Raw genomic sequence first — 15084 nt, forward strand, 5'->3', positions numbered from 1 at the left:
AATTTGTTCATTAACGATATAGGGAAGGATCTAAGAGGAACAGTTCATTTGTTCGCTGATGATGCAAAGTTGGGTAGGGCAATAGTGAATGCAGAAGATGTCAAAATCTTGCAGGACGATTTGGATAGATTGGAGTCCTGGGCAATGACATCCATGCTAAGGAGAATGGATGTGAATTTAATGTGACAAAATGTAAGGTTATGCATTTTGGGGTGAAAAGATTAGCAGCAGTATACCACATTCATGGAACTGTACTCCAGGAGATTGATGAGGCCAGGGACTTGGGAGTGTTGGTGGATGGGGGAGATGAAGTTTAGGGGGCACATTGCAAAAGTGGCTAAATCAGCTCATCAACTCACTTGGTTGTTGAAAAATATTTTGATGAGCAGAGACAAGCAAGTTATTGTTCCTCTGTACCGAGCCTTGATAAGACCCCATCTCGACTACTGTGCCCAGATTTGGTCACCTAGGTTTCTTCTTGATGGGGAGGAGGTGGAGGATCCAGAGGTGAGTGATCAAGATGATAGCAGGTCTATGGAATGAACCTTATAAGAACAGGTCGAAAATTTGTGGGTTGCAGAAATTGGTTGATAGGCAGAAAAGGAGAGATGTGATTGAGACATTCAAATTGCTAAAGGGTTTCTATAGGATTAATTCAGAGGATATTTTTGAGATCAGGACTGTGGTGGGAGAACTAGGTGACATCTATAGAAGCTGGGCAAGAGTGTGGTTAGCAAGGGTGGTAGAGCTAGGTTCTTTACTTTTAGAGTGGTAAATGAGTGGAATAAGCTGCCAGAGTCTGTTGTGGGTGCTATGACAGTGAGTGAGTTCAAGGTAAGGTATGATAGATACTGTGAGAATGTTGAATAGTTGTGTGGACATGACGTTTAGGGCCTCCCTCGATGAGTCTAAGGCCTCTCTGGAGTCGCCCGTAATAATAATAGATAAGATATAGGAATGCAAAAATTTTATTATACAAAATCTTTGCATCCACTGTCAGGAATTTTAGTAAGGAAGGATAAATTTTAATGTTATTTGATGACAATAAAATTACAAGTTTATTATCACTAGGTAACAGAATATTCTGAATATTTAGTTTAAATTTGGAGAAGATTTACTAGATACAATGCTGATGTAGTGGCTCTTCAAGGTAATCTGATTAAACTACAAAGGCTCATTATTTAAAATATTATGGAAACAATTCCCGAGTTATAGTAAAACTTCAGTTTAATATAAACCAAAATAATCACTTGGCATTTCAATGTTCATACCAAAGTCATCATCTGGAGTATACACATACCTTATTTACTCAAATATAATTCATACTTTTTTCCCAAAAATTAAAGTTAAAAAATTGTGGCGTGAGATATATGCAGGGATTTTCAGAAACTACAATTTTTCACAAAAAAATTAAATTCTCAGTATTCATTATAATTGCTGACATTTATAAAAATGAATGCATTTAAATTTTAACAGTCAATGTCATTTACCTGATTGGTTGCTCACCTTCATTATGCAATATATTTGTATAGTGAATGCTTCTGTAATTTATTCGCTATCACTACTTCCAGTCTCACATATGATTGGAGCAGTATTAGCAAAAGATTGCGCAACTCAACAACAAAGGCAAACTGACAATTGTTAAGTTGAAACGCTGATTCTCTTCAACCAAATTTCAAAATATCTGAAACTTCCATAACATTCACTATCCATTTTTTAATGGTTTTGAATTTTTTTTGTGTGAGAGATATATGTGAGGGTGAGCTATATTCAAGAAAATACAGTATATACAAAGAAACAAAGATACATTAGAATCTGCATGGCATGCCAGTCACAGCAATTTGGTTAACCAGTAGTACTACTGGCCTGACCTCTGGTGAGAAAAAAAAAGCCTTACTCCAAAGATAGTCTTGTTATTATTATCATCAATTTGGAAATATATTAAGCTAGAGAGCAACATGCTCTCATATAATTACTCACATAAAGACAAAACAGTACAGACGGTGGCCAACAAGGGCTGAATGTGTGCCATCCAAATTATTGGGATTTTTATGCCACCATTATTGTTAAGTTAGGATGGTTGATCAAAATTTGACAGGTTTCTTTAAATTTGCATCCATACCAGGTTTTTGTATAATGCAAATATAAAGTGAAACACATATCTTTAGCTTGCTGTAATAACTGCAACACTTGTGAGTAACATCTCCGTGGATTATGAGAATCATTTCCTTCAGTTACAGTGATTAGCATTCATTATTAAAAAATTATGGAAACAACTGCTGTGTTATAGTAAAACTTATGTTTAATATAAACTAAAATAATCTCTCAACGTTTCAATCTTCATATAAAGATCATCATCTGGAGTACACACATATATGTACAAAGAAACAAGCTATGTTACAATCCACATGATATACCAAAATAGTACTTGGGTTAACTTTCTGGTTGAAAAAATCACATTCCAATATATGGCTTATCAATCAAGCTTACAGTTAGATGCACTGCTGTTCCATTTTTATGAATAAATATGTAAAATTGCATTACTTGTTTTTCATTTGAGAGACATTTAAATTAAAATATCACAAACACAACATGCTGTTCCTCTAAAACATTAATATCAAGTCATGCTGTATTATACAGAGGTGTTTTCACAGGGGAAAAAAAACAAAAAACAAAGATTCCTATATCCCTATATCACTCTACAATGTTCTGTTTTACTCCATGGAGTCACAATACCAGTTAGGCATACGGTTTTACCTATGTACACTTTGTTTAAATATTTCAGACGACATCTTTAGCTTAAAAATGGATTATTATTATTTTGTTTAATTTCCACAAGAAATGTTTCAAGTATGAATACTTTATTTTACCACTCTGCAAAAATAAATTAAATAGTTTCAATTTAACTAGTCTGATTTTAAAATCAGAACTAGTTTTTTGCAATTTGATTATTCTATCCCTTCTTTTCCTTCTAGGCCTGGCATCAGTTGTTTAGGGAATAGCAAATAGCAGAAATAATTTTTACTAATATATTTTTCCAATATAAAAATCCTGTATGCCAAAAAGTTGCTTGAGTATTACTAATGTTTTTTTTTTCTTTTAAAAAATAGTTTGTATGGTTACTGATGCTGATTGCCATTTTTGAATAAGTCATCTCAGAAATACAACCTAATAACGCTCTACTAGCAACCGGCTGAAAGCTGAAATTATTCACTTCTGTTGAGAAGGAACATGTTCCAGAAGGAATAGTCAAAAAAAAGCCAGCAATTTTGTTTTAGTTTCATGCTTTTGACTGATTAGCAGATATTCCCAACAGAAATGCTGATTGTTTTCTAAACTGATAATTTTGTCAAAATTTTGCTTAACTGCTCTGAAGACCACAGAACTTTCTAATTTGTAATAACAGTTGTTTTATTATCAAAAAATTATAAATTTTCTAATTCCTCTGACCCCCCCCCCCAATGCAGCTGTTACATAAGACTTAAAATTTTAGGCTTTGTGAAGGTCAGTCATGCCTAAGGCATGATTGACCTTCACAAAGCCATGATGACCCTCATACAGTATCATATTTTTATCTACCCATTCTTGAATTCTCTCTCTTTTTTTGTTTTTTTTTACCAATTTTTCTAGTACTTTTACCACCACACCCAAGAGACTGATTGGTCTATAATCTGCTACCGCAGTCTTATAACCTCCCTTATGCAAAGGAATTTTGCCTTCTTTTTACTTCCTTGGAACTCTACCAGAGCTGAGATTTAAATTAAACAGCTTAATCAAAGGCATTGTCAGTTCTCTTGCACATTCTAGCAAAACCCTAGCTGATATCCTATCTAATCCCACAGCTGTATTTATATTGAGATTCTGCAATATCCTAAGAACCACCAATTCATCCTCCTCTGTTCCCACATTAGTGTCTGTCACATAGGTTAAAGCAATAACCTCACTAGGAAGATATATTCTTGGTCACTCAGTAAGGTTAATCTTCCACAGTCATTCTTCCTCTTATTTGCCACATAACGAAATAACTCTTTGGGATTTCCTTTGGCCTGCCTGGCTAAATTCTTCTCATAATCTGATTTTGCCTTCTTTGCCATGTTGGTTACCTTTCTTGCCTGAGCCTTGTACTGTTCATAAGTTTGCAGGTCACGTTTCTCTTTATAACCTTCTATAGCATTTTCTTCTTTGCAGCTCGTGCTTAATATTACTCATTCACCTAACTCCTATATGATTAAGCTTCCTTATCCTAAGTATACAATTTAATACTGCTTCCTCTAGATGACCCTTAAATATCTCCCATGCACTACTAACCTGCAGTGTTTTATGCCATGACAGATTTAAGCTTCTTCTTATGCATGTCATAATCACTTGGCTTGTGGTTCCCCAAATATCCCTTCTTAATAGAATATTCCCCATGTTTTAAAATTTTCCCAAGTCAAGATGCATGGTCACTTTCACCAATTGGAGGCAATGTTGTCACCTTGGTTATGGATAGCTCTTCTCATCCTATGACCAGGTCCAATACTATCCGATCCTAGTCCCCTTCATCACATGGAAGGTACAAGAGTTCAGATATTATTGACCACAAGCTGACTTATTTGCCAGGAACTTTTGATAAGTTTTCTTCTTTTCCTTCAGTGCCACCATGGAGTTCTGATTGTTCTATCCTTGAAGACAACTTCACCACATACCTCTCTGGCTGAATTCATTAATTTTTCTTCAGGGCTTGGCACTGAATCTCCAAAGTTTGGTTCCTGTTCTCAAACTCTTTCATTTTTCTTGAATAATATTTGTGTATTTTAGTCTACAGTTTACACCTGAGAGCTGCTCAACTTTTATTATTATGGTAGGCTTCTGCTTAAGAAAGAAGCAAAAATATAATTCAAAATCTGAAATGAGTATGAGTAAAATATAACTTTGTATCATACAACACAATCAAGGAAAAGAAAGAGTAGTCATAGTATTCAACACAAAATATGGGGCTAATCTTAAATGGCAGGCAGTCTCAAGTAGAATGATGTGGGCAAATATGAAGATGGGGAACTGGACAATGAGACTTATTTATGCCTATGGTCCCACAGAAGGTTCTACTAAGACAGAAGTGGAGGAATTTTTTTTGATACTTTAGAGAAAGCAACTGACACAATGAAAAAGGAAAAGTTGGTCCTTGTTGGGGATCTAAATAGCAGAGTAGATAACGATTGTCAGACATACAAAAATATTTTGGAAAAATTTGGTGAAAAGAGCAAAGCTAATAATAATAATCGCAAATACCTGTTGGATTTCTGCACAGGGTATAGAATAGTTATTACCAACACAATGTTCCAACATAAAAATGTACACAAATTCACATGGAGAGAAGAGGCAAGGAATAAGAAAAGTCTCACTGATTATGTTATTGTTGATAGTGATGTTTCTCCCTGGTGTAGGACACCAGAGTGTACAGAGGATTTGAAATTGGAAGTGATTACCATTTAGTCTTGAGTAGCATAAAACTGAATTTCATATTGAAAAGAATGTGTAAAAATGTTTTAAAGCGAATAAAAGTTGAGCACCTCTCAGAGGCGAACTGTAGACTAAAATAAACAAACATTATTCAAGAAAAAAATGAAAGACTTTGAGAACAGCAACAAAACCTTGGAGATTCAGTGGCAAGCCTTGAAGAAAACACTGATTGATTCAGCCAGAGAGCCATGTGGTGAGGTTGTCTGCAAGGATAAAACAATCAGAACTCCACGGTGGACACAGGAAGTTAAAGAGGCAGTGAAGGAAAAGAAGAAAGCATATCAAACATTCCTGGCAAATAAGTCAGCTTGTGGTCTTAGAGAATACAGAGACAAATGTAAGAAAGTCAAACACTGTGAAAAAATAGCTAAACAAAAGTCATGGGAGGACTTTGGCAAGAATATATAAAATAAATATCAAGAAGGTGGCAAAATATTCTGTAGATTGTTAAAGAAGCTTAGAAATGGAGGAAAGAGTTCTGTAAAAGGAATTAGAGATGATAAAGGTGACATGAAAATGGGACAAAAAGATATCCTTCAAGTATGGAGTAATTACTTCGAAAAATTGCTAAATAAAATAAGTAGTAATAGCACAGTGGTTAAAAAACAGTCAACAGGCATACATATCCATACTAGAAGTAGAAAAAGCCATCAAAAGCCTGAAATGTGGAAAGGCAGTAGGAGTAGATGATATTCGACCAGAAATGCTGAAGTATGGTGGTATAAAAGTCTTACAGTGGCTGCAATGCAGAGTTCAAAAAGCCTGGACAGAGGGACGAATTCCCAATGATTGGAGTAGAGCTCTCATAGTACCCATATATAAAAAGGGAAATAAAACTGAATGTGAGAATTACAGATGTATTTCCCTACTGAGTGTTCCTGGCAAGATCTATGCAAGTATTCTTGAGAAACGGTTGAGAAGAATTTTGGAAGAAAAGCTTGGTGAAGAACAAGCTAGATTCAGGCCAAATAGAGGCTGTCAGGATCAGATTTTCATTTTACGACAAATAGTTGAGAAAGCATGGGAATAATACAAAGATCTGACAAATATTTAAGTTTTGTCGATCTGGAAAAGGCATATGATAAGGTGGCTAAGAGAGAAGCTATTCAATACGCTACAGTTATATGGTGTCAATGGGGCATTATATCAAGCAATACTTAGTCTTTATTTGAGTTGTAAGTCAGCAGTTAGAATTGAAGGATGTACAGGAAGATGGTTTAATGTTAAATCTGGTGTGAGACAAGGATGTACATTATCCCTTCTGTTATTCATTATCTATATGGATCACATGATGAAGGAAAGTGGTATTAAACATGATATAAAAATTGGAGATGTTAATGTCAGCTCTTTGTTTTATGCGGATGATGTTCTACTTCTAAATAAATCCGCTACAAGTCTGCAAGATTCCCTAAAAAATTGAATAACTGTTGTAATAGATATGGTATGAAGGTCAGCAATAAAAAGACAAAGACAATGAAAATAGGCAGAATCGTTGAAAATGTCAACTGCGTTTTGAACGAAGAACCCGTGGAACAAGTAAAACATTTCAGCTACTTAGGCACGATTTTTAGTGAAGATGGTAAATTAAATGGGGTGCTTAAGGGTCAAAGCTGTATAACTGAGAGGAGACCTCCACATAGCCTTTAAAGGAATGCGGAGAACCGACCAGGGCTTCTGACCTAATGTCCAATCCTCACCTTCTCGTGGTGCACCCTGTTGGGTATCTACTTTGATACTGAACGAACGAGGATGGGCTGGCAATTTGGGATTTAGCCGACCAAATTGTATTCCTATTGGTTAAACCAAAACAAAAAATGATGGTACAACATGACAAAATTTCATGCCGGCTGGGGCGTCGCCCGGTTAAACAAGGCCCCCGTTGTTTTCGCCAGAGAACCAGGGCGAACAGCGAAAAGTCAGCTACTGGAACAAATCTGAAAACAAACCCCAACTCAACATCACCAGAGTTAAAGATCGGTACTATCAATGTAAGAAGCCTGAATGGCAAAGAAATGGAGCTAGCTGAGGAATTAGATAAGTACCAGATCGACATAATAGGGGTGACTGAAACAAAAAAGACCAAAACTGGTGAGATCTTTCTGAGCAATAAATACAAAATGTTATATTCAGGCAATGACAATCAAGGAAAAGAAGGAGTAGCCATAGTATTCAACACAAAATACGAGGCTAATCTTCTTGAATGGCAGTCAGTCTCAAGTAGAGTAATGTGGGCAAATATGAGAATGGGGAACTGGACAATGAGACTTATTTGTGCCTATGGTCCCACAGAAGGTTCTACTAAGGTAGAAGTGGAGGAATTTTTTGAGGCTTTAGAAAAAGCAACTGACACAATGAAAAAGGAAAAGTTGGTCCTTGTTGGGGATCTAAATAGTAGAGTAGGAAATGATTGTGAGACATACAAAAATATTTTGGGAAAATTTGGAGAAAAGAGCAAAGCTAATAATAATGGCAAATATCTGTTGGATTTCTGCTCAGGACATGGACTGGTTATTACTAACACCATGTTCCAACATAAAAATGTGCACAAATTCACATGGAGAGAAGAGGCTAGGAATAAGAAAAGTCTCATTGACTATGTTATTGTTGATAGTGATGTTTTCTCCCTGGTGCAGGACACCAGAGTGTACAGAGGATTTGAAATGGGAAGTGATCACTATTTAGTCTTGAGCAGGATAAAATTGAATTTCATATTGAAAAGAATAACATGTAAGAAAGTTTTAAAGCGAATAAAAGTTGAGCAGCTCTCAGATGTGAACTGTAGACTAAAATACAGAAAGATTATTGAAAAGAAAATGAAAGAGTTTGAGAACAGGAATCAAACCTTGGAGATTCAGTGGCAAACTCTGAAGGAAACATTGATTGATTCTGCCAGAGAGGCATGTGGTGAGGTTGTGTGCAAGGATAAAAAAATCAGAACTCCCTGGGGGACACAGGAAGTTAAAGAGGCAGTGAAGGAAAAGAAGAAAGCATATCAAAAGTTCCTGGCAAATAAGTCAGCTTTTACTCTTACAGAATACAGAGACAAATGTAAGAAAGCTAAACAGTGTGTAAAACTAGCTAAACAAAAGTCATGGGAGGACTTTGGCAAGAATATAGAAAATAAATATCAAGAAGGTGGCAAAATATTCTGGAGGTTGTTGAAGAAGCTTAGGAATGGAGGAAAGAGTGCTGTAAAAGGAATTAGAGATGATAAAGGTGAAATGAAAACAGGAGAAAAAGATATCCTTGAAGTATGGAGTAATTACTTTGAAAAACTGCTAAATGAAACAAGCAGTGATGACAGCACAGTGATAAAAAACACTGACCAGGCATGCAGTCAGGAATACATATCCATACTTGAAGTCGAAAAAGCCATCAAAGGCTTGAAATGTGGAAAGGCAGCAGGAGTAGATGATATTCGACCAGAAATGCTGAAGTATGGTGGTATAAGAGTCTTACAGTGGCTGCACTGCATAGTTCAGAAAGCCTGGACAGAGGGACGAATTCCCGATGATTGGAGTAGAGCTCTCATAGTACCCATATATAAAAAGGGAAATAAAACTGAATGTGAGAATTACAGAGGTATTTCCCTACTGAGTGTTCCTGGCAAGATCTATGCAAGAATACTTGAGAAACGGTTGAGAAGAATTGTGGAAGAAAAGCTTGGTGAAGAACAAGCTGGATTCAGGTCAAATAGAGGCTGTCAGGATCAGATCTTCACTTTACGACAAATAGTCGAGAAAGCATGGGAATATAACAAAGATCTGTATTTAAGTTTTGTCGATTTGGAAAAGGCATATGACAAGGTGCCAAGAGAGAAGCTATTCAATACGCTGCAGTTATATGGTGTCAATGGGGCATTATATCAAGCAATACTTAGTCTTTATTTGAGTTGTGAGTCAGCAGTTAGAATTGAAGGAAGTACAGGAAGATGGTTTAATGTTAAATCTGGTGTGAGACAAGGATGTACATTATCCCCTCTGTTATTCATTATCTATATGGATCACATTATGAAGGAATGTGGTATTAAACCTGATATCAAAATTGGAGATGTTAATGTCAGCTCTTTGCTTTATGCGGATGATGTTATACTTCTAAATAAATCCGCTACAAGTCTGCAAGATTCTCTGACTAAATTGAATAGCTGTTGTAATAGATATGGTATGAAGGTCAGCAATAAAAAGACAAAGACAATGAAAATAGGCAGAATCATTGAAAATGTCAACTGTGTTGTGAATGGAGAACCTGTGGAACAAGTAAAACATTTCAGCTACTTAGGCACAATTTTTACTGAAGATGGTAAACTAAATATAGAAATAGACAACAGAATCAGCAAAGCTGGTATCGTGGGAAGTCAATTGAATAAATTCATATGGAATAAGAAAGAAATTAGTCGGAACACTAAATTAGCTGTATACAAAACTGTGTTCAAACCAATTTTAACTTATGGATCTGAGAGCTGGGTCAGAAGTAAAACACTTGACCAAAGACTAGAGACCGCAGATATGAGAGTCCTGAGAAAGATTAGAGGCGTGAACAGATGGCATCAATGTCAATATCATATTAAAAATGAGGATATTAGGAAAGAACTTGACATTGTCAGCATCCAGGAATGCGTTAGCAGAGCTAATCTCAGATGGTATGGTCACTTAAATAGAATGGGAGAGGAAAGATTAGCAAAACAAGTGTTCTCTGCCAGGTTGGCAGGAAAACGACCCAGAGGAAGACCAAGATATAGGTTGGTTGATACGGTACAAAGTACCTTAGACGATAGAAATATAAGATCTGATAATGTTGGAGTCTTGACAAGTAACAGACTGATTTGGAGGAAAATTGTAGATAGGAAGTTAGTAATGATGTAATTTTTTCATGTAGTACTGTCATATCCTGTACACCCCTTGAGGGTACATGGCAGGAATTTGATGATGATGATGATGATGATGGTAAATTAAATATGGAAATAGACAACAGAATCAACAAAGCTGGTATGGTAGGAAGTCAATTGAATAAATTTATATGTAATAAAACAAAAATTAGTCGGAACACTAAATTAGCTGTATATAAGACAGTGTTCAAGCCTGTTTTAACTTATGGATATGAGAGCTGGGTCAGAAGTAAAACACTTGACCAAAGACTAGAGACCGCAGATATGAGAGTCCTGAGAAAGATTAGAGGCGTGAAGATGGCATCAATGGCAATATCATATTAAAAAACGAGGCTATTAGGAAAGAACTTGACATTGTCAACATCCAGGAATGTGTTAGCAGAGCTAATCTCAGGTGGTATGGTCATTTAAAAAGAATGGGCGAGGAAAGATTGGCAAAACAAGTGTTCTCTGCCAGGTTGGCAGGAAAATAACCCAGAGGAAGACCAAGATATAAGTGGATTGAAACTGTACAAAGTGCCTTAGACAATAGACATATAACATCTGATAATGTTTGAGTCTTGACAAGTAACAGACTGATTTGGAAGAAAATTGTAGATACGAAGTTAGTAATGATTTTTTTCCCATATCAAAATTGGACTCATGTTTATATACATATGGGTTCCAGTTTAATAGCTATGATAATGGCATTTCCTAATAAGTTAATAATTACTGAATGTTTTAAGTTTATTGATTTTTCTCGTATGTCTTTATTTATCGCATAATATGAGTGATCCATTCCTGGAATACTTAGATCTAAGTAAAACCTGTTTTTAAAACTAAGGAATAGTAGAAACTCAGAAAATTTTGACTGCATCCTTTAACAGGCCTATTAAAACTGGCTGAAAGTCATATTACAAATAAAATTGTTAAAGACTGGAGACCACAGCTGACATTTGAGGATAAAAATAGTCTACAGATGGATATCTGGAAGAATCATTAAATGAAGATATTAAAAACTGAATATGAGATTATCAGCATACAAAAATGTGTATGGGCAAACTAATCTAAGGTAGTAGGATCATGTAAAAAGAATGGAAGGAAGAAAAAGATCTAAGTGAATTGATAGTCAGTAGTGTTTAGAAGATATCATCACACTAGAAACCTGACAAAGATTAATGTGGAAGGCAACTGCTAAGAGGAAGTCAAGTTTACATTAAAAACTTACCCGTTATTATACTGTCTTGTACCAACTTAATGGTACATATCAAAATTTATTTTTATTGTATTAGTTAAGTAATTATTTATACAGTTCTTTTGATTAGACATACCTAATCTTGCTTGCAACTCCTCTGGTTTTAGTTTCCTTTTCTTTTCTGCAACAACAGCAGGTATAAATTCTTTTAAAGTGCAAGTTGGGAGTGATACCTCCTTATGTTCAACCTTATCCTTTTCAACTTGTGTGTTTTGATCCTTCTTTTCTTCACCTTCTTCATCTTCAGAATCATCTAACAGCAATACCTTTCTTTTGTTCTTTTCCAGATGAAGATTATCTCCATCTTTAGGCTTGATTGAGAAACTAATAGGACCCTTTAAAACTAGTACAAAGAAAATTAACATAAATTTAATGATGACTGTTTCAGAGTATTAAAAAAAAAACTAAAAAAAAATTAACTTGATGTTTAAAATATGACAAGCATTTTCATTATTATCACTATTAATTTCAAGTTATTTTTTGATCAAAGAAATACATTTTTCCAACAGAAATAGATCAAACATCATACAAAACAATTGGTACTTTCTCTAAACAAAAATGATTTTGTGTTTGGTAATGTTGCTTTAAAAAAAAACTATCAATCACAAAGAATGATCTGGATAACTTTTGTTGTTGTTTTGTGCAGCAGTTAAGTTTTTTACATAATTACCTCAAGAATGAAAAATTAAAACTTCCAAGCATTAGGATTAGATGATAATTGGTGACATGGAAGTAAAGAAAATGGTGAAAAGAAAATTTGAGCAGTAAAAGTGGTTATAATTTCTACTCGATTTTACTTTAAGAGAACTGAAGAGATGTAAGCATATTAAAATCAAAAAGTAAGATGACTATAAGTAACAAAAACTACAATTGCAGGATTTACTCAGAGATATTATAAAAAAATAAATGAAACTTCTAGTATTCACTACTTACTAATCAACAGCTTCATCAAGAAGATGACCATATTAGAAAATCTAAGAACTTCTATTAACAGTTTCTTTGAAGCTGCTAACATAGGCATATTGTTAAACTCTAAAACTTTAAAAGATAAAAGTGACCTCACTGTATGTGTTTTCTCAGGACAATAAGAAATGGATTGGCCACCTGACTTGATGGCTTATGTAGAAGATGATCACTTTTATAGAAGTCGCTTATCTTTATGTAACTTATGATAACCAACAACAAGCTACAAACCTAGTGTAACAATTCATGTGACTAATTTACTTATTATTAATGTTACACATTAAAAAAAAAAATCCTGCTGTTAGAAGTTTTCTGAATTTTTTGTATATTCTCTAGTACATTCTGTTGAAGCTGTTGGTCAGGAGACAGTAAAACATTTATTGTTTTAGTTTAATCTTTACAACAGTTTAGAACAGGGGTTGGCAACCTTTTCAGACTCGTGGGCCACATTCAACTTTCATTTTTAATAATCGGGCCGCAAGCGTTTAACCTCCCTACTGGCTAGGATGTCTATAGACGTCCAACTAAATCTGGGTATGATTCAGCCCACCTGTTTAAAGAACCTGGATAAGAAGTGCAATTTGACTGTCATGTCCATTAGAAGGTGTGATAAACCCTCACGCTGAAGAGAACGGTTAATCGGATTATCTCCCGTTCGTAGCTGCCTCTCAGTTGCCTATAACAAGAAACGGACTTTCTTGTTCTATGCTGGTGAACTGGATTTTAGTTATATATGATAGACTAAAAATAGAGAAATTATTTATATTTTTGTTTTCTCTTTTTATTGTACAATACAATTTTAATTTCTGGACAAAATAAAGGTCTTGCATAATTTCTTCACTTAAATATTGCCTTACCTTGGAGAACCAATTTAATTTTTTATTTTTTTGCGCTAATTTTTTTCTGATCGCTTACTAGACAAAAGATTTTTCTTTGTTTTCGAAGAAATTAATTCACGATAATTATTTGAAATATTCTTTTAAAAAAAGAAAAGAAAACCGGCTGCTGACGTTCCAGATTATATTAATTTTATTTTTGTACAAAACCATCGAAATCGAATAATACTTAACAGATTTCCTTTAGGACACGCTTGAGCAACTTTGCTTTATAGAGAATAACATGAAATTCTTTAATCATATTACTAAATTTTTTCTTCATGTTGTATAGTAATCTGTACTTTCACTTTCTTGGTTTCCTTGTATAATTGGTCATTACAAAATGAAATTAACAGTTATGATTTAATTTATATTTTCTGCATAATTCAGATATTTTATTCTCCAATTTTTAAAGTAAGCGATACATTTGCTTATTTTTATCATTCAAAATATGTATATCAAATGTGAAATTTCATTTCCATATTTTTACAATAGAATTGAACTTTATTTTGCCTCTGATAGTTTAACCCCCCCCCATCGCATTACTATCACACACCCGAAAACTGTTATGAAACATAGGTACAGTTTTTATTTAATTCGTTATTTTTCTCTAGTAATTGTTCCACATATCTTTAATTTTTCGATACTGAAACTATGTAGTGATTATTATAAATTAGCAAATTATAAATCAGACAATATACATATTTCCTGATTATTATAAATCAGGAAATTATGTGATATTCGAATATAGGTGAAATTAATATTTAAAATCATTGTCATCCTTCAAATGCAATATCAGAATAAAGAAAGTGGAAACCCCAGAGTTTCGAAATACATTTTAAAAGCCCACTTTCGAAATGTATTGGTCTACAGACTGGATTCAGAACACGCCAATGTTTCGTGATGTTATGACTGAAAAACAATTCAGTCTCATCATGAAGTATTTGCATTTTCAGAATAATGAGGAATATGATCAGGCAACACATCCTTGCCCAGTCCTCAACAAAATTTATGATTTTCCTTTGAATGGCAAAGGTTTCGATGAAACCTTATGCCATTCAAAGGTGGAAGAAATGTAAGCAGTATATTCCCAAAAAGAAATCGAAGTATGGAGTAAAATTTTTTTATGCTTTGCGAATCGGAAAGTGGATATCTTTGGGATTTCAAACTTTATACGGGAAAGCAAACTGTAATCGAGCACGATAAATATTTGGATCTCCCCTTGTCGATGCGTGCAGTAATGCAGTTACTAGACCCTTTACTGGGGAAAGGTTTGCATTATAATGGATAATTACTATATATGTGTCCTGAACTCGCTGATTTGCTTTTACAGCATCGTACAGATAGTTATGGTACTGTAAATGCAAAAAGGCGAGATATGCCTCCAGATCTGGCTTCAGGAAAGCTATCGAAGGGGGAAATCCGAACTTATCAGTGAGGGAAAGTCCTTGCACTACATTGGAAAGCCAAAAAAGATGTTTTTCTGCTATCTTCCCTGCACAATCCATCAACGGAATCCGTGGAGAAGCATGGTTTGAAGAAAGAAAAACCCATTGCTGTGTGTGTGTGCATACAACGACACTATGGGTTGAGTAGACAGGTGCGATCAGCAGCTATCATTCTAC

General features: G+C 34.7%; 1 protein-coding gene across 3 annotated transcripts in view; it reads right to left on the reverse strand.

Moving 5' to 3' along the window:
• Nucleotides 1-15084, reverse strand: part of su(w[a]) (suppressor of white-apricot) — a 224604-nt gene that overhangs the window by 47610 nt on the left and 161910 nt on the right. For all 3 annotated transcript variants that reach the window (XM_090400460.1, XM_090400459.1, XM_090400461.1), the window contains exon 10: nucleotides 11698-11964. In XM_090400460.1, coding sequence (XP_090256586.1) covers nucleotides 11698-11964 — 267 coding nt within the window. The remainder of the gene's footprint in view (nucleotides 1-11697; nucleotides 11965-15084) is intronic.

This window comes from Typopeltis vanoorti, chromosome 11 (assembly GCF_054136105.1).
Source record: "Typopeltis vanoorti isolate ZY-2024b chromosome 11, IOZ_Tvanoo_1.0, whole genome shotgun sequence".
NCBI lineage: Eukaryota > Metazoa > Arthropoda > Arachnida > Uropygi > Thelyphonidae > Typopeltis > Typopeltis vanoorti.